General features: G+C 37.6%; 3 protein-coding genes across 5 annotated transcripts in view; 2 read left to right on the top strand and 1 right to left on the bottom strand.

The window, feature by feature from the left end:
• LOC111457318 (protein REDUCED WALL ACETYLATION 3-like) overlaps nucleotides 1-4,231 on the top strand; it is an 8,157-nt gene extending 3,926 nt beyond the window's left edge. Inside the window, exons 7-17 of the mRNA XM_023099554.1 lie at nucleotides 339-497; nucleotides 966-1,115; nucleotides 1,240-1,495; nucleotides 1,960-2,075; nucleotides 2,182-2,268; nucleotides 2,367-2,455; nucleotides 2,540-2,602; nucleotides 2,722-2,778; nucleotides 3,252-3,348; nucleotides 3,445-3,602; nucleotides 3,846-4,231. Coding sequence (XP_022955322.1) covers nucleotides 339-497; nucleotides 966-1,115; nucleotides 1,240-1,495; nucleotides 1,960-2,075; nucleotides 2,182-2,268; nucleotides 2,367-2,455; nucleotides 2,540-2,602; nucleotides 2,722-2,778; nucleotides 3,252-3,348; nucleotides 3,445-3,600 — 1,230 coding nt within the window. The 3' untranslated portion in view covers nucleotides 3,601-3,602; nucleotides 3,846-4,231. The remainder of the gene's footprint in view (nucleotides 1-338; nucleotides 498-965; nucleotides 1,116-1,239; nucleotides 1,496-1,959; nucleotides 2,076-2,181; nucleotides 2,269-2,366; nucleotides 2,456-2,539; nucleotides 2,603-2,721; nucleotides 2,779-3,251; nucleotides 3,349-3,444; nucleotides 3,603-3,845) is intronic.
• Nucleotides 4,232-9,919: 5,688 nt separating this feature from the next.
• Nucleotides 9,920-13,593, top strand: LOC111457321 (probable purine permease 10). 2 transcript variants are annotated; one of them, XM_023099557.1, is made up of 3 exons: nucleotides 9,920-9,992; nucleotides 10,956-11,570; nucleotides 12,768-13,593. In XM_023099557.1, exons 1-3 carry the CDS (start codon nucleotides 9,956-9,958, stop codon nucleotides 13,301-13,303), a joined length of 1,188 nt encoding a protein of 395 aa, XP_022955325.1. In that variant the 5' UTR covers nucleotides 9,920-9,955; the 3' UTR covers nucleotides 13,304-13,593. The 2 variants fall into 2 exon arrangements, with proteins under 2 accessions (XP_022955325.1, XP_022955324.1); XM_023099556.1 differs by having other exon boundaries at nucleotides 10,953-11,570.
• Nucleotides 13,594-14,765: 1,172 nt separating this feature from the next.
• Nucleotides 14,766-22,531, bottom strand: LOC111457323 (tobamovirus multiplication protein 1-like). Of its 2 annotated transcripts, none has more exons than XR_002712908.1 (13): nucleotides 22,045-22,531; nucleotides 21,547-21,594; nucleotides 20,187-20,220; nucleotides 20,004-20,090; nucleotides 19,867-19,918; nucleotides 17,947-18,118; nucleotides 17,750-17,845; nucleotides 17,589-17,652; nucleotides 16,023-16,087; nucleotides 15,865-15,939; nucleotides 15,683-15,761; nucleotides 15,179-15,352; nucleotides 14,766-15,089 (listed from the first exon to the last, which is right to left on the bottom strand). XR_002712908.1 is itself a non-coding variant. In XM_023099562.1 (13 exons), exons 1-13 carry the CDS (start codon nucleotides 22,150-22,152, stop codon nucleotides 15,063-15,065), a joined length of 1,068 nt encoding a protein of 355 aa, XP_022955330.1. In that variant the 5' UTR covers nucleotides 22,153-22,529; the 3' UTR covers nucleotides 14,766-15,062. The 2 variants fall into 2 exon arrangements, 1 of the variants encoding a protein (XP_022955330.1); XM_023099562.1 differs by having other exon boundaries at nucleotides 15,179-15,339; nucleotides 22,045-22,529.
• Nucleotides 22,532-23,932: the final 1,401 nt, after the last annotated feature.

Raw genomic sequence — 23,932 nt, 5'->3', positions numbered from 1 at the left:
CAAAAAAAAAAAAAAAAAAAAAAAAAAAAAAAAAAAAAAAATCAGTCTGTCATATAACTCTTTCTGCCGCAATGCTTTTGTTTTTATACTTTACTTTTTCTCTATTACCTAAGATACATGCCTATTGCCGTTTATTATTGTTGATAGTTAAGGTGAGCAAGTAATTGAAGCCGGAATTCCATAGATCTCATTCTCAACTTTGTGTCATCTTTTATGTTTCTAACTGATTCCCTTAAAATTTTCGTACTTGTAGATAATAAACAATTTGCTTCCCTTTTTTTACCTGCGTTAAAAGAAATATTTTTTATTCTGTTTAAAATTGTTTTTTTCTTTGACAGAATTACAGCCGTGACCTCTTTCTCTTTCTCTACATTCTTCTCATCATTGTTTCAGCAGCAACATCTTTAAAAAAACACAGCGACAAGTCAGCATTCTCTGGGAGATCTATTCTTTACCTTAATAGGCATCAGACAGAGGAGTGGAAAGGATGGATGCAGGCAAGTTGTTTTCTAAAGTAAATTTATAGATAGAATAATATACCCTCTGGACATAAAGTCTTAGATTGCTATCTTAATTTCTGATTTTATGGTGCATGGAGTGTACATTGTGTTTTATTCTTAGCCTACTTTGATTCGTAATAAAATCTGTGTACTAGACTGCTCTTTATCAACATTAACTAGTTGTACATTTCATTTGTCCACGACTTGTGTTTTTCCAATTATGTTTTGGCTTTTGACTGTCAATTTTGTGTTGTAAATTGTCTCCATGTCCATCCTTAGATGTCATTCAATTGATAGTTCATTTGAGTGAATTTGTGTACGCTACACTTTATTTTAAAATGTTTTATTGTTCTTCACATGTATTTGATATACTATTTTCTCATACCAGTGGTTTTAATTAAGTTTGAGTTATTTTGTTTGGTTCTTGTCAAGTCATTAACATATTTCTTTTTTGTGTTTCAACAGGTTCTTTTCTTAATGTACCATTATTTTGCTGCTGCAGAGATATACAATGCAATACGCATGTTTATTGCTGCATACGTTTGGATGACTGGATTTGGGAATTTTTCCTATTATTACATCAGAAAGGATTTTAGTGTTGCTCGTTTTGCTCAGGTTACCTTGATTTAAGCTTAAAACTCTTTCTACCTTCAAAGCTTTATCAATACCCTACCCCCTGTGTTGGCCCAAAAAAGATTGGGAGCAAGTAACTTTTGTTAATATCTATTATTATATGCAGATGATGTGGCGGCTAAATTTCTTCGTTATCTTTTGCTGTATCGTTCTCAGCAATGATTATATGCTGTACTACATCTGCCCAATGCATACGCTTTTCACTCTAATGGTTTATGGAGCTCTTGGTATTTTTCACAAGCATAATGAGAAAAGCTCAGTGATTGCAGTGAAGATTCTTGCTTGCTTTCTTGTTGTAATTCTCATTTGGGAAGTTCCTGGTGTTTTCGACGCATTTTGGAGTCCTTTGACATTCCTTTTAGGTAAGAACAGATTTAGCCCCCTGCTCAAAGAAAGAAAGTAGAGAAGAAAACAGGACAAATAATTGTTTTTTTTGTCTCTTTAGTATTTCGTTCTTATGTTTTGGACTGGGAAGGTGGCTCAATTATTTTGATTTCATAAATCAAGCTATTCTTTGTTTTTGGAAGTTGTTTTCCAACCTAACCGTTTAGCTTGCTTATATGCGGGACTATACTTCAAGTTTAAACTGTAGGTAGTGGGCTTTTCTATTTGCATTCATGTTTGACAACTTAGTGCTGATGACTAAGACTTTAATGATACCATATTTTTCATAATATGGTACACTTTTAGATAATTGGGTTTCTTTGAAGACAATTGCAACCTTTTAAACTATTTGGTTTTCTGCATTTTGATTTGTACTAATCCATATATTACATAATGACAATTTTTCCTTGTCTTTTTCCCTTATTTTTTGGATATCTAACAGGTTATACTGATCCTGCAAAACCTCAACTCCCTAAATTGCATGAATGGCATTTCAGATCTGGACTCGACAGATATATTTGGATTATCGGAATGATCTATGCCTACTTTCATCCCAATGTAAACTGATGTGACTGAATTGGTTATGATTTTTATTGTTGTTGTTTTAATTTATTTCCATTTTCTATTTGTTCGCTATCCTTAGAAACAATCATTTTCATCCCAGGTTGAAAAATGGATGGAGAAATTAGAGGAAGCTGAAACCAAGAAGAGAATCTCAATTAAAACATGCATAGTTACAGTTGCCTTGTTCGTAAGTTGGATGAACTTGTGACTATCAATTTCTTTTAGCACGGCAACAATAATCTTATTTAAGTCATTGCGTTTCTCAATGCCTTCTGTTGTTTCTAGGTTGGTTATATGTGGTATGAGTGGATTTATAAGCTGGACAAAATTACATATAACAAGTTTCATCCTTACACATCGTGGATTCCCATAACGTATGTATTGTAGAGGTTTTCGTTGCTTTATTTTTATTTGTTTTTTAGTACTTTATCACTGACCTTGTTTTCTTTTGATTCTAGTGTTTACATTTGCCTACGGAATTTTACCCAAGAGATTCGAAACTACTCTCTGACACTATTTGCGTATGTATTTCTTTTCAACGTTATTCAATGAGATATTAAAGTTTTGAACTTCTTGCAATATAGTTTTGAACTTCTTGCAGTATATTCTGTTGTGTTTTCTGACTATTTTATATCATCAGGTGGCTTGGCAAGATTACTCTTGAAACTTACATTTCACAGTTCCATATATGGCTAAGGTGAGGAACTTTTTGGTGCAACTCGCTTTTTAGTTCATTCTAATGTCATTTGATTGTGAACTCAGAATGTATATTTACTAAACAGCCGTAGTTCCTTACCTTTTAGGCCTCAAAATGTTTGACATGGTTTGCATCCGTCATTTTACTTGTTTGCGAACTTCAAAATTGATTAATTATGCTCTACTCTCAGAAGATATTCGTTGTTTATATTTAACATGGATGTGTAATTACAATCAAATGTATTCATTTTTTTTAAGGATTTCTAGGAGATATTAAGTGTCTTTCTTCATCGTCCAGACACTTGAACTCAGTGTTTTCAAATACTTCTGCCAATATCATCGTTTTTTTTTTCTTTTTCAGTTCATAAGTTATGATCGAAATACGGCCACTGTAGTGCAAAAATTTATATGGAATTTAAATTACATTATTTTCCATTAAGACATGCAATTGTTATTTTCTGTCTGTTTGTGCAGATCAAATGTCCCCAATGGACAGCCTAAGTGGCTTCTTTCAATCATTCCAGAATATCCTATGCTAAATTTCATGATCACCACAGCAGTCTATATCTTTGTAAGAGATTTTACATGACCCTTTTGGAAGGAGGATTCAGTATTTTTAGATTTCATTTTCTTGCATGATTATTTATAAATTGATTCTCTTTTGCAGCTCTCTCTCCGGTTATTTGAATTGACAAATACACTCAAGGCAGTCTTCATTCCCACAAAAGATGATCGTCGTCTATTGCATAATTTACTTGCCGGTGGTGCAATTGGTTTATGTTTATACAGCATCTCATTGATTTTCTATGGTTTCTACATTTGACGGTTAGCCCTTTTCCCACCTTGTTTTGTCATCCTAAATACATAAACGTATTTGATTCTTAAACCGTAGTTTAATTGTTATCACTAACCTCAAATTATTTGTGTTAATCTAGTTATCCTCTGATGATTGTAGTGGAGTTAGGGCATTTCGTTCTGTTTCTTGGAATTCTAAATTGATTCTTATGTTTTTTTGACTTGTTAAAACTTATTAGTTGACGAATCTGCTATTTCGAAATGGTGATGCAGATGTTATTGTGAATGCAAGAGCCATTTCTACATTGTTTATTTCCAGTTGGAAATATGCAAAAGTGAAAGGAGATGAAATTTTTAGGTTGCATATCCAACTCGTTCTATAGGCTTCCTTCAATCGACCTTTTACGCTTTGAAGCTACGAAGACGTGGCTGTAGCGATTTGCAAGCTGAAAAGAAACTTTTGGTATGTTTCCAGATCCCCATAAAAGAGTAGTAAGTAGCTGATTTTGGTGACAAAGTGTTGTTCTTTGATGTAATATAGTATTCAAAATTGAAGTTATGTCAATTTACAAATTGGATTTTCATTTCCATATGCTAGAAATTATTGATATGTTCTTATACATATAATAAGTTCGTAGTACGTAATTTGCTTCATTTTTCTTAATGGAATATAACTATTTCCCTACTTTTGCTTGGCTTGCTCGTGTCTTTCCTAAGGAGAATAGAAGTGTGAGTTCCCAAACCGATTGGGGAGGAGAATGAAGCATTCTTTATAAGAGTGTGGAAACTTCTCCCCAACAGACACATTTTAAAAACCTTGCGGGGAAGACCGAAAGATAAAGCTCAAAGTCCAATATCTGTTAGTGGTGGAGGCTTTGGTTAGAAATGGTATTAGAGCCAGACATTGGGCGATGTGCCAGCAAGGAGGCTAGAGGGGTCCCACATTGATTGGAAAAGGGAACGAGTGTCAGCGAGAACGCTGGGCCCTAAAGGAGGTGGATTGTGAGATCCCACATCAATTGGGGAAGAGAACGAAACATTCTTTATAAGCGTGTAGAAATCTCTTCCTAGTAATGCGTTTTAAAAACTTTGAGAAGAAACCCGAAAGGGAAAACTGAAAGAGAACAATATCTGCTAGCTATAATCCCATTCCCCATTCTCAACCCACCAGAAAAGTTGGAAATGACCATTTATGGAGGAAAATATAAGATCCTTATTATTCATGGCATTTAGCAAGATGTTGACACCGATTTTCTGTGGAAAGCCTGCTTCCTAACTTATTTAACTTTGTTTCCTCTTTTTCTCCTTTGCTCTCTACAACTTGGACAAGATGTTCGTTCAATCTCGAGATCTAGTTTGTAAGATTTCCTCTTTTTCTTTCCCTCCATGAGACCTTGCCGTATTTGGTAGCAGAGGGTAGAATCAACGCAATTCGTACTAATAGTAGTGGACGTCGCCTTCACTGAGTTGGTATAGTAGGTCTCTCGAGCTTTGTTATCCGGTCATTCTCGCTGCCAGTGCTTTTGTCATTATCAATCAAATCTACACTTGATTTTTGATTTTTTGACTTTTTGAACCAAAGCTACGGTCACTAATGAATCTACATATTTAAGTAAACGGAAGTTTTTACGAAAGAAATTCTCTCGAGCACTTTCTTGTTCGTGGTCTAGGTCACACTCTAGGATTATTGTATACAAATCTTTCATTTTATCCACAAAATATGTGGCTTACATTTGAGAGGTGTGAAGTTGTCAAAATCTTCATATCTTGACTTTGAACAGATGGAGGTTGAAGATAAGGTTCAAACAAACCACAGAATTTTGACTGGGTTTAGAGCAAAATGTGGACGCAACAATTATTCGGTTGTAATACCCTTGCAATATATTATTTTATTAAGTCTTCGTTTGTTCTCGTTAGCACTATTAGTCACCATAGTTCTTGTAGCGGTGGAACAGCAATTGTACGATACTTGTTGGAATAGCGATTATACGATACTTGTTCTAATTTAGCGAACAAGTCGGCCATAAGGAATTCGGACTTTATGGACAACGTTCGTGTATACTCGAACCTCGAGTCACGTTTGCAAGAAATATTTTAGAAAACGTGAGCGAGAAAATATATTTGAATATAACTTGAAAGAATTAAAGAAAGTCTTAAATAGCATATAATTTAGGGTAAATATCTGAAAAACAAAACATGAAAAGTCGGCGATCACAATTCTCTCGATCATATGCAATAATGATTTTTCCTAGATTTCATCGAGAATGATAAACCTTTTTGCATATTCATACAAGACCTGAGTAGGTGGGTTGAGGTCTTATGAGGTACCCACTACTCAGTAGTACCCTTCCAAAAGGAAAAAGGGCTAGGATTTAAAAGGTCATGGCATCGTTTGGCTCGATGTGGTCGCTGGAAAAGCTTGAACTCTAAACCCAAAACTATCACCGGTCGTCCTTGATTTTCCTTGATACGTAGTTGATTCAAAAGGATTCCACTAAACCCCACTGTCGTGCTTTGCCGTCCAAGATGTTAAGCAAACCCTAATGGTTGATTCAAATGAATACTTTCGAAATCTCAAATTTCATCGAAATTCAATTTATCAAACTGCTAATCACGACAACAACACAGTATCCCACGACTTAGATAAAGATGACATCAAAACCAATGTTTTAATTTCATCTTAGAAATTAATTTCCATCGAACTCAATTGACTTAAAATCATATTGAATTCATTTATATGATCTACAACAGATCCACCTTTTGACATCTGTAGATTGAACAATCTCCCAATACATCTTGTTCATAACCGATGATTTTTCGTATCTATTCGATAGTGTCTTCAATAGACCTGACGTTGTCTTCTCTTTAATGATGTTAAACGTCACGTTTCTGGACAGTGTCAACCGGATCAAACCTAAGGCCTACTGATCCTTGAGCTTCCACTACTTCGTAGTCATGGTATCGGCGGTTTGTGAAGATTCCCAATGCACCTTGTTCATAACAGATGGTTTTTCGTACCTATTCGATAGCGTCTTCAATAGACCTAACGTTGTCTTCTCCTTAATGATGTTAAACGTCACGTTTCTGGACAACGTCACCCAATGCACCTTGTTCATAACAGATGGTTTTTCGTACCTATTCGATAGCGTCTTCAATAGACTTGACGTTATCTTCTCCTTAATGATGTTAAACGTCACATTTCTGGACAGCGTCAACCGGATCAAACCTAAGGCCTACTGATCCTTGAGCTTCCACTACTTCCAACCGAATCAAACCTAAGGCCTATTGATCCTTGAGCTTCCACTACTTCCAACCGAATCAAACTACTGATCCTTGAACTTCCACACCAAATCCTTCTAGAGCCCAAACCTCCATTTCTCCCACCCGTTGTCCGCCTTGCTTGGCCTTTCCTCTAAGGGGTTGTTGTGTAACAAGTGCATAATGTCCACTAGAACATCCATGTATTTTATCATCAACTTGTTGTCCGCCTTGCTTGGCCTTTCCTCTAAGGGGTTGTTGGGTAACAAGTGCATAATGTCAACTGGAACGTCGTGTATTTTATCATCAACTTGATGAATTAATTTCAAGATATAAGGCTTTCCTATTATAATAGGTTGTTCAAAAGGATTTTCCGTTCTTCCATCAAATATTCTGCTTTTTCCCGGATACTCGGGTTCAAATACCCATGGACTCGCTGTTGTTTATATCTCTCATCAAAAGGTACTATTCCATAATGTCTATCTCTGGTACCTCAATTTCCCAAGATCAAATTGAGTCATACATTGTTATGGAAGCTCGGGCTAAAAAGCTTGGAAGCTCGGGCTAAAAAGCTTCCAATCCAATTGAAAAGACAACCATGATGAACACAATGCTCTCATTGAGAGTTGAACTCAAGACCTCCCACTTACTAAACCGATGCTCTAACTAACTGAGCTATGAGAGCCACTTGAAACCAAAAACATACCAATTTTAGAATCGTCAAACGAATAAACACCCAAACAAGCATATCTTAAAACTCTGATACCGTAAAAACTTTAGTAAGGAAAAGGAGAAGAGAATACAAAAGACTGCTACGGTTTACACCGTGCATAGAATTGTATCAAAAAATCAAAATCAAAAGGACATCTTTATACGAACGAGAAAAATAAGTAAAATACTAATTTATCTCTACGAGATCAACCCAAATCAAATAAAAGTCTAAACTAATCCAACATTACAAGAGTTTAATTTAAAAAAAATCTAAAATACTTAAATCAAGTTCGAGATTTCATAATAAAAATATCGAATATTTAAATTGTTAATTAATTATAAATTTGGACATCCAAACGTAATCGAACGTTTCTAAAATCTTTCACATGACATAAATTCATTATTGTCCCGTAGTCTCGAAACTTCGGTATGAAATCGCCTCTTGCCATAGCAATTTTTATATTACCTAAAAAGAAATAGCAGAAAAAATATACTTAGTAAGTAGCTTTACTTGCCACTCTTAGAAGTAAGGAGCAAGTAACGTGACCATGTCGAAGAGGATGTAGGAGAATGTTGGGACCATCAGGTGCCGAATCTGAATTCTGAATCTTAGGCATAGGTCGTTAAAATGGTATCAGAGCATTACCTCTCTTAATAAGATGTAGTTCGGGAACGAGGGGTACATGAGTAAACCGAGATCACATCCGAATGAAAGCGATCTTAAAAATAAGATGACTCAGAAAGATTTAAAAAAATTGAAAGTTTCTACCTATACCATTACATAAACAACACAGTACAGAGGATGCAGGGGAATGTCGGTGCCATCAGATTTCAAATTTTGATCTGAATCCTAGGTATATGTCTTTACATTGAACCCGTTTAAAAATATCTATATAGGTTAGATTCTTAACCGATAAAAAGATCGATAGAAGTTTACCCTATATCCTAAAACAAGAGTGATTTTTTATTTTTCCTATAAAATATCTAAAGATTTTTTAACCCTATAATATGTTTAGATAGAATCCTCCAATTATCTCTAGCATATTTTAAGGTTGTTCTATGAAACCAGCGAGGTTGTCCCATCCAACATCAAATCCAAACATCATGGTTTGTCTGATGTTGCTTATGAATGAATTTGAGTTCAATTTTTCCTCTACAAGCTTCGTGTGCCATTATCATCCACACTTGCCACATGGTGTGTGACAACATCAATGCAATGACATTAGTGTCCAATCTTGTTTTTCATGTTCACATGAACTATATTGAAATGAATGTCGGTTTTATTTGGAATTAGGTGCTTCCGCATCAACTCGATATTCAGCTAGATCAGATTATCATATTCGGCTCGATGTTGATGCTCTGTCTAGCGGTTGATACTCTATATCTTCAAGGAGAATTCAATTTCACCAAGTCTATGTTGGAGACAATGGGGCAGTCATTAAACCTTAATGGAATCTAAATAGAAGAACGAACGAGAAAAATCTAGGTTAATCATATACTACTATAAACTCTTGCTTCGTTGGTGAAACGTACAAACAAACAAGTAATACACAAGATTTCTATTTATCATTAATCCCAACGTAATTTTTCATACGACGAGTCTTTTATATCCATAATACCCTAGTAATTGATATTCTTATTTCTCTTAAGATCTGCTCACATTCTAATCTTCTCAATATTAAAACGTGTTACGACGTCCCATAAGTTGGTCAAACATATTGAAGAAATAGATGAGTAAATAATCGAGAGGATAATTAGTAACCAAACAATGCCTTTACTACTCGACGAGAAGAGGAGAGGAACAAAGCAGTGAGACCGATAGAATAGATGAAGGCAATGAAATGGTTTTATCGAGTTGACAAGGGGAAGGAGCGGATGGCTAGGTAAACAAAGCAACCTGTTAAGGTCCCGACTCCAAGTTCTTTCTCTTCTTTCTTTTCTCGAGTCTGAAGAGCACACCTAATGACGACAACTCTTGCTTAAATTATTACTTTGAATTCTCCCTTGCTTGTAATCTCTCTTAAAGAATTTTATGAGATTAGATTCACCCGTGGCTCAAATTGTCTCGATTTTCAATACCGAAAATAACGTATGGCATAGTTGTCTCGTCCCTAACTAGCTTGCCTCTAGCTTGCCTCGGTCGGGTGGCTGGTTTTTTAGGGCTTGTCACCTTCACCATTAGGAGTTGTCACCTTCACCGTTACAATTGTCTATTGTCTGTTACCCTTGATTTATACACAATATCGACCAAACATCCAATTTCTTTTCTAATTCTACTTTTGTGATTGGACTGTTACTGAAATATCATCACCACTCAAAGTACTTTAACTTCTCTCCCAATCCCTTCCCCTATTTAAGTCCTTCCATTTCTCATCTTTCTCTCTCACTCTCAATAATTTCTTCAAATTCATACCATGGGAAACAATGGAGAACTGCGGGTGCCATTTGAGGGTAAGTCTTTTTTGTAAATGCTTCCCAAAACCTTAAAAAACAGCAAACTTTTGTAAGTTCCAGCTGAATATTCCTAGTTTTCATACGATATGGATCAAATTATTGACAATTTGATACTGTAATGAATTATGCTCGAATTGACGGTATTCTTGTTTAATGTTTTGCTCCTATGTGCTCGTATTGATGGTGTTCTTGTCTGATGTTTTGCTCCTGTGTGCTCAAAATTGACAGTGTTCTTGTTTGATGTTTTGCTCCTGTGTTCTCAAAATTGACAGTGTTCTTGTTTGATGTTTTGCTCCTATGTGCTCAAATTGACGGTGTTCTTGTCTGATGTTTTTCTCTTGTGAGCTCAAATTGACAGTATTTTTGTTTGGTGTTTTGCTCCTATGTGCTCAAATTGACAGTGTTCTTGTCTAATGTTTTGCTCCTGTGTGCTCGTATTGATGGTGTTCTTGTCTGATGTTTTGCTCCTGTGTGCTCAAATTGACAGTGTTCTTGTTTGATGTTTTGCTCTTATGTGCTCGTATTGACGGTATTTTTGTCTGATGTTTTGCTCCTGTGTGCTCGTATTGACGATGTTCTTATCTGATGTTTTGCTCCTGTGTGCTCAAATTTACGGTGTTCTTGTATGATGTTTTGCTCCTGTGTGCTCAAATTGACAGTGTTCTTGTCTGATGTTTTGCTCTTATGTGCTCATATTGACGATATTCTTGTCTGATGTTTTGCTCCTGTGTGCTCGTATTGACGATGTTCTTATCTGATGTTTTGCTCCTGATTGCTCAAATTGATGGTGTTCTTGTCTGATGTTTTGCTCCTGTGTGCTCATATTGACGGTCTTCTTGTCTGATATTTTGCTCCTGTGTGCTCGTATTGACGGTCTTCTTGTCTGATGTTTTGCTCCTGTGTGCTCAAATTGACGGTATTCTTGTCTGATATTTTGCTCCTATGTTCTTGGAACAGAAGACGAAAAAATGATGAACGTGAACCCGACAAACGACACAAGCTCGATGAACCTTGACCAACCTGGAAGAAGCCTACAAACCAAACCAAATTACAAAAGATGGCTAAGAATTGGTGTTTACACTTTCTTGCTCCTCTCAGGTCAATCAGTTGGAACTATGCTTGGGAGGCTTTACTTTGATAAGGGTGGCAAAAGCAAATGGTTGGCAAGTCTTGTTTCATTGATAGGCTTTCCCGTTCTCCTCCCACTCTACATGATAAAATCACCTAAAATTTCATCCTCAAATATCACCCTCCAATCAAATCCACCCACAACTACAAAACTTATCTTTGTCTATGTCTCTCTTGGCCTTCTTGTTGCCATTAATTGCTTTCTTTACTCTGTGGGCCTCATGTACCTTCATGTCTCAACCTTTTCTCTCATTTGTGCCTCACAATTGGCCTTCAATGCCTTGTTTTCTTATTTCATTAACTCCCTTGTCTTCACTCCTTTCATTGTCAATTCTCTTGTTCTTCTTACTATCTCCTCCTCTCTCCTCGTCTTTCAATCCGATCCGGTCTCCGACACTAGCTCCGATGGCCCCGGACACCCAACTTCTCGAGCTAAGTTTATTACAGGTAAGGTCTTAAATATCAAGGAAAACGTCTTGAACTTTATGATGTTCCTCCTAGTTAGGCGGTGTAATATTAGTGTAATGGTCCAAATCCACTACTGGCAGATATTGTCCTCTTTGGGCTTTCCCTTTCGAACTTCCCCTCAAAGTTTTTAATACGCGTCTGCTAGGGAGAGGTTTCCGCACCCTTATAAAGGGTGTTACGTTCTCCTCCCCAACCGATGTGAGATCTAACAATTCACCCCACTTCAAGGCCCAGCGTCCTCCCTGGCACTCGTTCCTTTCTTCAATCGATGTGGGAACCCCACCAAGTCCACCTCCCTTCAGGACCCAGCGTCCTTACTAGCGCCTCATATCTACCCCCATTTCAAGGAACCGCCTCCTCGCTGGCACATCGCCCAGTGTCTGGCTCTGATACCATTTGTAACGGCCCAAGCTCACCGCTAGCGGATATTGTCCTCTTTGGGCTTTATTGTTAGATCCCACATCAGTTGGGGAGGAGAACGAAACACCCTTTATAAGGGTGTGGAAACCTCTCACTAGTAAGTTTTAAAAACCTTGAGGGGAAGCCAGAAAAGGAAATCCCAAAGAAGACAATATCTATTAGCAGTACGCTTATACGTGTTTCAAAGTTTTTAAAACGTGTCTGCTAGGGAGAGGTTTCCACACTCCTATAAAGGGTGTTTCGTTCTTCTCCCCAACCGACATGGGATCTAACAATCCACCCCTTTTAGGGCCCAGCGTTCTCGCTGACACTCGTTCCTTTCTCCAATCGATGTGGGACCCCATCAAATCTACCCCTTTCGAGACCCAGCCTCCTCCTTGGCACATCGCCCGGTGTCTGGCTCTAATACCATTTGTAACGACCCAAGCCCACCGCTAACAGATATTGTCCTCTTTGAGTTTTATTGTTAGATCCCACATCAGTTGGGGAGGAGAAGGAAACACCCTTCATAATGATGGTGAAAACCTCTCCCTAACAGACGCGTTTTAAAATCCTTGAAGAGAAGCCAGAAAGAGAAATCCCAAAGAAAACAATATCAACTAGCTAGTGAGCTTGGGTCATTACAATTAGAACTATATATAGACATTCATGATGGGTCGATAACTTTTCCTCTTATATCGACGTTGAACTCATAGAAACATAAAATATCAATAGAAACATTAACATCTCGATAAAAATTTAATGTTTGAGTTACAGGTTTCGTGTGCACGGTAGCGGCCTCAGCCGGGTATGGCCTAGTGCTATCCCTAACCCAACTAGCCTTCAAGAAAGTCATAAAAAAGGAGACTTTCAAGGCAGTATTAGACATGATCATCTACCAATCAATTGTTTCAAGTTCAGCCATTTTGATAGGCTTCTTTGCAAGTGGGGAGTGGAAAACATTGAAAATGGAAATGGATGGGTTCCATTTGGGCAAAGTTTCATACAAAATGACATTGTTTTGGACAGCCATAAGCTGGCAAGTGTTCTCCGTTGGCTCTGTGGGTCTCATTTTTGACGTCTCTTCTCTCTTTTCCAATGCCATTGGTGCTTTTGGTTTGCCCATTGTTCCTGTTTTCGCTGTCATTTTCTTCCATGACAATATGGATGGCATCAAAATTGTGGCCATGATTTTGGCTGTGTGGGGTTTTGTTTCTTATGGCTATCAAAATTATCTCGACGATTTGAAGAGCTCCTCGAAGGTCGAAAATCGTGACTCGAACGAGGTTTCGAGATCTTCTTCTTTGCCCTAAGAGAGCTATGGATGAACATGATATGGTGTGTCACGACGAGATTGGTGTATATCTGTTCATACTCGATAGTAATCATTTTGGTGTATATCTCTTTTTTTTACCATCTATATTACTATTGTGCTCTAAATTGAAAGTTAAAATTAAAATTGGATTGTCGAGGTCATGAAGTAAGGGTTTACACAGTTCTGTTCGGTCCGGTTTTAGCTGAAACGACAATGAAACCGAACCAACTGTATTTTGTTCTCATCGGTTCGGTTTAGTTTTAAACCAAATTTCTCTTTTTTATGTTATTAGAAACTATGTTGTGCTTAGAGAGAGGTGAACAAGGGTGCTAAACCACAATTATTTTGACGACCAAGTCAATAATCGAGACGATAATAGGTGTTAGTGACTATTTTGGATATTCCTATCCATCTACTGATGTGTCATACTTATAGAGACATTTAGGAACCATCGTCATAATGGACAACAATAATTTTGTCGTAATTCTCGTGTTGCGTTAACTATAAATAATGTTTACAAAGTTGGATTGCTATTCGATCAAACTACTCTTGGAGCTTGACTTATTGCATCCTTGGGAGTTATACAAAAAGTTTACGAAAATTATTAAAGTACGAAGTATAGTGAATAAAATACATAGAAACTTCAAGACACTAATCTAAAGGTCGTACTGCAGCTGCACGGCTCTCGATTGTCCTGCTAACGACTGTTACTTCATGAGTCGTTTGAAAATAAAAAATAGCAAAGATGAGTATAAAAAATACCCGATAAGCTGTTAGGACCACACAACAACACACATACTCGATTTAGATGAACACACCGAACATGAGAGAGAAAATTAACAAGAAGTTTATATTGATGACTTCAAGTATGTACATTAGTAGAGAATACATATAATGCAAAAAGTACATTTCCAAATCACAATCTAAGGAAGCATTGATGGATAACCATACGCTAGAAAAAACAGTAGACTCCATAACCTAACAATTCTAATATCGGAGACTGATCCCTATTAACTATTATCGGTTCTTATTATAGAGAAATTGTACAAAGAAGTCGTAATAAGACTTCGACAGTGTTACAGAGTTCGATGCACAGATGAAACCCTAAACCATCTTAATTAGTTGTCAAGTTTGATGTGTTGAAACAGCAACCTGCAAGAACAAATCGACCTGAAGAACTACGGTTCATAAATTCTCCGACACAGCGACATATTAGGTTTGATCTCATCGTTCTCTAGTACTATTACTAAACTGATCTCTAGCTTTTAGTTGGTGAAGATGATACGATGGTGTTAAAACATTTCAAGAAAACTCTGTACTGAGAAAGTTCTTGACCTAAATCGACTCGAGAAACTTAAAAAACGTCCTTGGTTTAAACTCATTTCAGTGGAACCTGCATGAAGAATAACATAACACGAAAATGCTCGAGTAGCAAGGCAAAGAAACAATGCTTCCATGGATCTACATGTACAAAATGTTACATCTCAACGAAACGGCGAAATCATCGTTTAGCTCGGGATATCCACTTATTCTATTGACATTTGATTAAAGCAACGTACAAGGGAAGTATATACACATGTTTACAACATCATAGAAAATCATGGAAGCAACAAAACCTTACGGACTTTTCGATACCGCTCATCGAGCACGTTTCACAACCGTTTCAATCATATCTACATAACAATCAAAAAAAATTCTTTCACAATGTCAATCACCAGTTCTGGCACACTTGATGTAAACTTGCATCCCAAAAGCATCTATATGGGGCTACCCCTCGATGGTTCCTACAATTCAGAGATATCAACAATTTTCATGAGACCCTTTTTGAGTATAATAAATAGTTCTACGACGTTCCGATGAACGGAATACAAACCGGAGAATTCGTTGTCAAAGTCCAATGCTGAGGACGACGAACGGCTGCAGAATCGTCATGAACGAAGGTTATTGTCCCTACTCGTTCTTCGGCACTAGCTGCTATCCATGGTGGTAATTCTCTCATGATCCATAGAACAAATGCCGAAGGAATTGATGATCCTGGCATAATAATCTGCTTCATATCAAAATTCAAAGAATATGTGTAAACCCGAAAAGCGGGTTCCTCAGGAGGCAGAGGGTCTATGATCCGATGACCATAACAAGCTCCCGGTCGATGGGAGTCTAGTTGCAAGGATACAAGGCTTTCTTTTCCAGATAAAAGACGTTTGAAGAGAGCGAAGCAAATGAACCGAGACAGGTACTGAAGTAGTTAGGTGACTCGAGCGATTCCCCGAAGCAAACGGTTCAAGATGAAAAGGGAAATTTAAGAAGCTAACTAGAACTTAAAGACAGATCCAAATTCATGTAACAAGCAAAATGGAACAAGTTCAAGAACTGATACCTATAAAGTAATATGTAATCAGCAAAGTCGAAGTATATGCACCATAAATGCGATATTGTTGTCGCCATTGATTCGGTACCTGCAACGATAACGAGTATATTCATTGCCTTATGAACTGATCAAGAACGCCCGATTCTTTTTCTTAAGAAAACACGAGTTTATTGGTTCGATCAAGTGTATACCGGTATGTTCGTTAGAAAAGCTACCAGTGCACTTGAAGTGAAACATACGACCGACACGGCAGCCAGACCCGCAACCTGGAACGCAACAGAATCGTTTCAAGCAATAAGATGAATCCAGCAGAAGTGCAATGCATCATGAAAAATAGAAAGTCTGCTACCTTTAATATTTCAGAGGATGCTCTCTCAGATCTAACTCTTCTCATTTTCAAGAACAACAGCAGTCCTGAACGTCGAAAAAAACGCTCAGAAGGGAAAAGAAAAAGTTCTGCTACTGGGAATTCTGTGAGTTTTTGAAGGATTATGTTTTGTATGGCGTATTTGTACTTCCGTTATGAAAACGGTTCTTTTAGACAAAGCTATCCGAAAGCAGATAGCTGTTGGATAGAGCATTTCTGTGAGATCCCACATCGGTTCGGGAGGAGAATGAAGCATTCTTTAGAAGGGTGTGGAAACCTCTCTCTAGCAGACACGTTTTAAAAACCTTGAAGGGAATCTCGAAAAGGAAAACTCAGAGAAGACAATCACTGCTAGTAGTGAGCTTGGGCTGTTAGTTATGGTATCAGAGTCAGACACCGGGCTGTGTGCGAGCGAAAACGCTGAGCCCCGAAGGAGGTGGACATTGGGCAATGTGCCACCGAGGATATTGGGCCCCAAAAAGGGTTGGATTGTGAGATCCCACATCGATTAGAGAGGAGAACAACAACGATTGGAGAGAGGAACAAGTGCTAGCAAGGACACGAGGCCTCGAAGGGGGTGGATTGTGAGATCCCATATCGGTTGGAGAGGAGAACGAAATATTCTTTATAAGGGTGTGGAAACTTTTCCCTAAAAGACGCATTTTAAAAATCTTGGGGGAAGCTCAAAAGAGAAAACTCAAAGAGGATAATATCTGCTAGTGGTGGGCTTGAGCTGTTACAAATGGTATCAGAGTCAGACACTAGGCGGTGTGCCAGTGAGGACGCTGGGCCCGAAAATTGGTGGATTTTGAGATCCCACATCGATTGGAGAGGGGAACGACAACAATTGGAGAGGGGAACAAGTGCTAGCAAGAACACTAGGCTCTTGATTGTGAGACCCCACATCGATTGAAGAGGAGAACAAAACATTCTTTATAAAGGTGTGGAAACCTCTCCCAAGTAAACGCGTTTTAAAAACCTTGAGGGAAAGCTCAAAAGGGAAAGCCCAAAGCAGACAATATCTGCTAACGGTGGGGTTGGGCTGTTACAAATGATATTAGAGTCAAACACCAGGCGAGGTACCAGCGAGGACGTTGAGCCCCGAAGGAGGGTGGACAATTGGCAGTGTACCAGCAAAGACGCTGGGCCCCGAAAGGGGATGGATTGTGAGATCCTATATCGATTGGAGAGGGGAACGAGTGCTAGCAAGGACACTAGACCCCAAAGGAGGTGGATTGTGAGATCTCATATCGGTTGGAGAGGATAACGAAACATTTTTTATAAGGGTATGGAAACCTCTCCCTAACAGACACGTTTTAAAAACCTTGAGGGGAAGCTCGAAAGGAAAAACCCAAAGAGAACAATATCTACTAGCAGTGAACTTGAGCGGTTACAGTTTACTTAGAACTCAAGGACACGGAAGTACAACTTAACAAATCTTGTTCAAGTAAGGTCGTCGTAACAAAGTACTTTAACAAATTGAAATCGAGAATTACAAGCGAAAACACTAAAAGTAACCGATTGCTAGTACAAAGGATAGTTTCGAACCGTAGCAAGCTAAGGCGCCTCCTAATAAGAGAATCACTACAGCAAAAAGATCTACATATACTACCTGCACAATAGTAAGAGTGATTACCATATTAACTTCATTTCCAGAGTATACGAGCCATAAATGAATATTTCAAAAAGGTGTTTAAGATTCTCCAAACCTGAAGAACTAATAAAGAATCAATGGATTTGTTTCTCATCCCAATCCAAAGTATCACAGCAAATGCCAACGTTAAGACGAAGAAAATCGTGACGACCTGTGAATAGATAGCCAGTGATCAGATTTGGTATCTGTTTAAGCAGACACGAGACGATATAAACAACATCGGAGTACTAATAAGAACATCACGACATGTACCAGGATGACTAAATTTTGACGGCTCCCAACATGAGGCAGTCGTACCGGAAGCCACCACCTTCTACTCCAATCTGTATTCGATGTACTTGAGATCTTCTCCAACAAGCCTTCCTCGAAACTTCTCTCTTCATCTTCGTCGTCTTCATCGTCTGGTTGATGGCACAGGTCAACCCTGTTAATGTTTTCCATAGAAACATAAGCAAGAACTTTCAAATAAGACAATAATGAAATATTATAGTAAGAGAAAAATAAAGAGAGATATATCCTAGAAGGCCAAGAGAATAAAAGAAGTTAGTCCCCGTCTTTTCAAGAACATTCATCGATATCAATATGCTATCCTCTTTGGGCTTTTCCTTTCGAGATTCCTCTCAAGTTTTTTAAAACGCGTCTGGTAGGAAGAGGTTTCCACACTCTTATAAAGAATGTTTCGTTCTCCTCTCCAACCGATATGGGATCTCACATCCACCTCCCTTTCGGGCCCAACGTCCTCGCTGGCCCTTGTTCTCATCTCCAATGGATGTGAGATCTCACAATTCACCCTCTTCGGAGCCCAACGTCCTTGCTGGCACTTGTTCCCATCTCCAATCGATGTGAGATCTCACAATTCACCCCCTTCGGAGCCCAACGTCCTCGTTAGCACACCGCACGGTGTCTAGCTCTAATACCATTTGTAACAACCCAAGTCCACCACAAGCAGATATTGTCCTCTTTGGGTTTTCACTTTCGAGCTTCCTCTCAAGGTTTTTAAAATGCGTCTGCTAGGGAGATGTTTCCACACCCTTGAAAGAATGCTTCGTTCTTCTCTCCAACTGATGTGAGATCTCTCAACTCCAGTCTTGCATGAGCATCTATTCAAATAGAGGACGAAACGTCCTTGGATAAATGTGGCAAAAGCTATTCTTTGAGCCATGTAGGTTGAAAGAAATGGAAGATTTGTTTAAGAAACGTGTAAGAATATCATCTGATGATGGGATCTATACTTCGTGAATTTCTTTTCAAAAGAGCTGTATCCGGATTGTTACAACTAAGATTAATAAAACTCGACGCATAATAGAGAATGCAAAGCAGAGAACTTTTCTAGTGAGTTCCCACGTCGGTTGGAGAGGGGAATGAAACATTCTTTATAAGGGTGTGAAAACCTCTCCCTAGAAGACGCATTTTAAAACTGTGAGGCTAACAGGCCGAAGCAGACACTATTCGCTAACGGTGGACTTGGTCCATTACAAATGGTATCAGAGCTAGACACTGAGCGGTGTGCCAACGAGAACGCTGAGCCCCGAAGGGGAAGGATTGTGAGATCCCACACCGATTGGAATGGAAAACGAGTGTCAACAAGGACACTGAGCTCCGAAGGGGGTGGATTGTGAGATCCCACATCTATTGGAGAAGGGAATGAGTGTCAGGGAGAACTCTGGGCCCTGAAGGGGGGTGGATTGTGAGATCTCATATTGGTTGGAGAGGAGAACAAAGCATTCTTTATAAGGGCATGGAAACCTCTCCCTAACAGACACATTTTAAAACCGTGAGGCTAACGGACCGAAGCAGACAATATCTGCTAATACCGAGCTTGAGCCATTACAAATGGTATCAGACCTAGGCACCGAGCGATGTGCCAACAAGGTGCTGAGCCCCAAACAGAGGTGGATTGTGAGACCCTACATTAATTAGAGAGGGAAACGAGTGCCAGCGAGGACACTGAACTCCGAAGGGGAGTGGATTATGAGATCCCACATTGATTGGAGAGGGTAACGAGTGCCAACAAGGACACTGAGCCCTAAAGGTGGGTGGATCGTGAAATCTCACATCGGTTGGAGAGGGGAACGAAGCATTCTTTATAAGGGTGTAGAAACCTCTCCCTAGCAGATGCGTTTAACGAGCCAAAGCGGACAATATCAGGATAAGAAGGAAATTACCACTTACCAGAATGACAGAAGAAGAAGAAACAAAGCCAATAGCAGAATTTTGGGAAAAGCTGCACAAAACAAATCATATTTAAATAAATAACATTGTTGAAGTCCTAACATTAAGAGACACAACATTAGACACTGAGAGATTACCCATAAAAATGAAACCACAAGAACCCGACCAACATGGCCATCCATTGCAAGCAGCAAATAGGGCCAACACAAAATAAGCTAAATAACCTGCGAAGAACAAAAAAACCAATATGTCTGAAGCAAGAACATAAACATAAACAAATACAGAAACTGAATATGATCATGAACGTTACAATGTCTCACCCAAATTGGAAGAACCAATCAATATATGAAACACCTGCATGAGACAAAAATCAAATACAAACGTTTACTTATCATTCAATATTAAATAGGTATGTCGTTTTATATGATGTCAAAAAAAAAAAAAACAATTATAACTGGACATTTCGGGTTCATTTCCAAATTTCTGCTTTAAAATTCTCGTCATCTGGTAAACGTAGGATGATCCACGAGAAACGTGGCAGTATTCAAACCTATGGCTGGCTCTGATCTTCTAATCCTTAGAAAACACGTCATTTTACCCTTTGATCGTAGCTCGTCCATCATGTAACTAACTAGGAGAAGCACGATCAATGATATCCTTAGACTCGATTTGGTAATCTGAGTAAGCATTTTAGTATGCTTGATAGTAGGAACCTGAACAAATCTGGTCCACCAACCGAGCCAAATGATCGAGTCCATGCAGGCAAAGATAGGAATCTCCTTTTTTAAGTACACTGAACTTGCTTTAGTCCACTACCTACGGGTCTAGTGAACTCTCCAATAGTGCACCAAAATGGGGTCGGAGAGTTGAGTAACCTTAGATCGTCTAAGATAGAATGGAACTATCTTTGATTGAGACGGCAGATACATAGAAAGTGTTCTGTGATTTAAGGAAGGAAAGATGAAACCGAAAACATTTTCCTTCTTTCACAGTAAACCGGCTTTGCTACTTCTCTTTCTCTGATCTTTTTCTTCCGTTCTTTGAGTAAGGGAGGAAAGATTTTTTATGAGAAGACAGTTATACTTAACGGTGTGTAGTTCTTTCATTAAGGAAGGAATGACTCAACGAAGATTACTGATACTCAACTACTAAACCTTGAACTCGGTAAATAGGCGGGATGAGAAGCTCCTGAACCTGAACCTCTATTCCCTTTCGTTCTTATTGATTATTCTTAAACAGTAAACTCGTAAACGGGAGGATTCTTCTTTCACTCAGGCTTCACTATTCTTTTTCTCGCTAAATAGGTTAAACGTTCTTTGTCTAGATAAAGAAGATGAGAGTCACCCGAGGTCAAATAAGCAAATCCAATGAGGTTTGGCCCTCAAAGTCCAACTCGAGTTTTAAGTAATCAAGCTTTTAACCGAGTTTAGACCCAAGACCTTAGAACGTATTTACAAACATCCCAAGCAAGGTCCCAACAAGCAATTCTCAAACACAAAAGGAAAAACGTTATCTAAGAGAGTGAATAGCTCCTAGGTATCATATTACGCCATCACGAAATCTCTCCCGAGCAATAGAAGCATCAACCATGGCTGCTTGTATGGATAAAAAGGGCCATAATCCGTAAACAGAAACAATTTCATATACTTCATCTATAGAAAAACGTCACGAAAGGCTTACTTTTTGACGAGTCCAACCATGTGAGTTTCTTAATTGAATCCTCGCTAACTGGAACAGAAAAAGGTGAACAAATAGTCATTATGTTTGTTATATAAGAACAAATCATATTGCACACAGAAACAGTGATGCCTCCAAGAATTGATACTCATTATGAATGCTCAAAGCAATATTGATATCAAAAAACTGGCACACACGAGAAGGCTGCTACAAGCAACAGTAATCAAGAGGATAAAGCCAGAAATCTCAGTGAATGAAAGTCCATTGACCAATTTGAAAACCCCCTTTTAGTTATCCACAAACACAATAATCACGCAATCCTTCACTGAAATACAATCAAAACCCAACAATTCAGAAAATGCAAGCTCAAGCTGAAGAACAATCAAACACAAAGAAACAACAAATCCAATGCAGACCCACATTGATTTACCAGATTCCAAAGTGTGTAATAGATAAAAGGGGTTGAAAATAAGAACAATCTGAGATATAAACAGAGCAAACCTGATAAAATGCAAGAACAGCAATAATGGCATGAACAAAAGCAAGACCCATATGAACACCATACAAAAGTGGTGGAAAACAAGAGTCTCCAATTAGTTCAACACTCATTTCCTCTCGCTATCTCTCTGTTCTTCTTCTTCTTCTTCTTCTGCTATCTGTTCTAATCTATAAATGAGTACGAGAGAGAGCGCGTGATAGCAACGGGTTTGAAAAGGGTATCAGGGGAGATCTGTTACTCTTACTAACAAATGTTCTTCCCACATCGTTGAAAAGTGATTAGGAAAAGGGAAAAAAACGAGGGATTAGTGTAAATTTGGGAACGATTCTTGTGGGCAGACAAGATTCTGGGTCCTGTTGGGATATTCAACACGAGAATGGGTATTAATAATTCAAAGGGTTTAAGAATCGAAGCGAAGAAATTGCTCAGATCCCATTTGGATTTTGACCCAATGCGACTAATTTTAGACCTCCAGAGAAGAGAGTGAACCTTTTTTTCCATATTTTTTAAGTTTAACGAACAGTTGTAGAGGTGATTAGCTGCTTTTCAGCGCCTTTTTTCTAATAATTTCTCGTAATCTTTCGTTGGTCCATGTTCTTCGGGTTGGACCAACTTGTTAATTTTTTAAATTTAAATAACTTTTATTAAATAATTATAAGATCGACTTCAGCTAATTTAGCTAATTTAGAGAATGATTATGAGTTTATAATCAAGAAATACTATCTCCGTTGGGGTGAGACCTCTTAGGAAGCCCAAAGCAAAATCATGAGAGCTTATATTCAAAGCGGACAATATCATACTATTGTGGATAGTCGTGTTCATCTAACAAGAGCAATGAGTGTCAACGACAATGTTGGCTTCAAAAGGATGGATTGTGAGCTCTTACATCGGTTGGAAAAAGGAACGAAACTTTGTTTATAAAGGTGTGAAAATTTATCACTAGCTTCAAAGAAAGTTGAGAAGTCAAAAGCGGACAATATCAGCTTCCACATCTCTCAATTTAAATATATATTTAAAAAGAAATTAATTAAAAATTATTATTAAAAGTTAGGGTAGAATAAATAATAATTAAATTAAATTAATATATATATAGTAATCAAAAACATATTTTAAAAATTAATAATAAATTTAAATTGGTTTAACAATTTAACTCTTAAAATTTTAATTTATTTATACGTATTCTAAATAAATATATAATCCAACCCAAACTCTACAAATTAAGTTGCATTGATCAAATTTTTTAAACCTATTTTTCTTCGAGTTTTTTTATAATTTTAGAAATATTATAACCGTTCTTGTTCTCCTCCACTTGATCCACTTGCATTTCTATGAATTGACAAACTATATAATAATTAAGTTCGTTCTTTGTCCCCGCATGCTTGTTTCTTCTATATATATATATATAGAATTCTTTTTTTTTGTATTTAATAAAATTATATATAGTTATGTAAGAAAAATAAGTTTTTTTTTTAAATAGTTTTATAAAAATTAATACAGTAAGTAGGGTGGATTTTTGTGAAATATAATGGAAATTTTAATTTTAATTTTTTTTTTTAATAAGATCTTTTGTGAAAGAAATATATATTTGTAAAAAAAATCTGGAAAAAATACATTTTAAATGGTAATATTTAAAAAAAAAAATAGAGAGAGGGGCTGATTATTTAGTGCTATGGTCCTAATATCTATATTGCCATTTTATTTTATTTTATTTTATTTTATTTAACTCTTATTAGTGTCCACGTGGACGAATCGGCATTTATGAAAATATTTGAAAATAAAATAAGGTCTCCATTACTTTATTTATTATTATTTTATTATAATGATCGGTCTTTTCATACATGATTGTTGTGAGTTGCTGCTAAAACACGAGGAATATAGATTTTGCCAAAA

Source organism: Cucurbita moschata, unplaced genomic scaffold, assembly GCF_002738365.1.
Source record: "Cucurbita moschata cultivar Rifu unplaced genomic scaffold, Cmos_1.0 Cmo_Scf00019, whole genome shotgun sequence".
NCBI classification, from domain to species: domain Eukaryota; kingdom Viridiplantae; phylum Streptophyta; class Magnoliopsida; order Cucurbitales; family Cucurbitaceae; genus Cucurbita; species Cucurbita moschata.
Note: the sequence above shows the minus strand (reverse complement) of the source record. Positions and strands in the feature narration are given on the sequence as shown.

What these genes read in the sequence shown, in the direction of transcription:
- LOC111457321 (XM_023099556.1), top strand. Translation starts at nt 9,956, where the DNA reads ATGGGAAACAATGGAGAACTGCGGGTGCCATTTGAGG. An exon ending in ACTGCGGGTGCCATTTGAGG is followed by an intron (nt 9,993 to 10,952) that starts GTAAGTCTTTTT and finishes TTCTTGGAACAG; the next exon opens with AAGACGAAAAAATGATGAAC. An exon ending in TCGAGCTAAGTTTATTACAG is followed by an intron (nt 11,571 to 12,767) that starts GTAAGGTCTTAA and finishes TTTGAGTTACAG; the next exon opens with GTTTCGTGTGCACGGTAGCG.
- LOC111457323 (XM_023099562.1), bottom strand. Translation starts at nt 22,152, where the DNA reads ATGAGTGTTGAACTAATTGGAGACTCTTGTTTTCCACCACTTTTGTAT. An exon ending in ATGGTTGGACTCGTCAAAAA is followed by an intron (nt 20,221 to 21,546) that starts GTAAGCCTTTCG and finishes TGTCTCATGCAG; the next exon opens with GTGTTTCATATATTGATTGG. An exon ending in CATCCTCTGAAATATTAAAG is followed by an intron (nt 15,940 to 16,022) that starts GTAGCAGACTTT and finishes GTTGCGTTCCAG; the next exon opens with GTTGCGGGTCTGGCTGCCGT.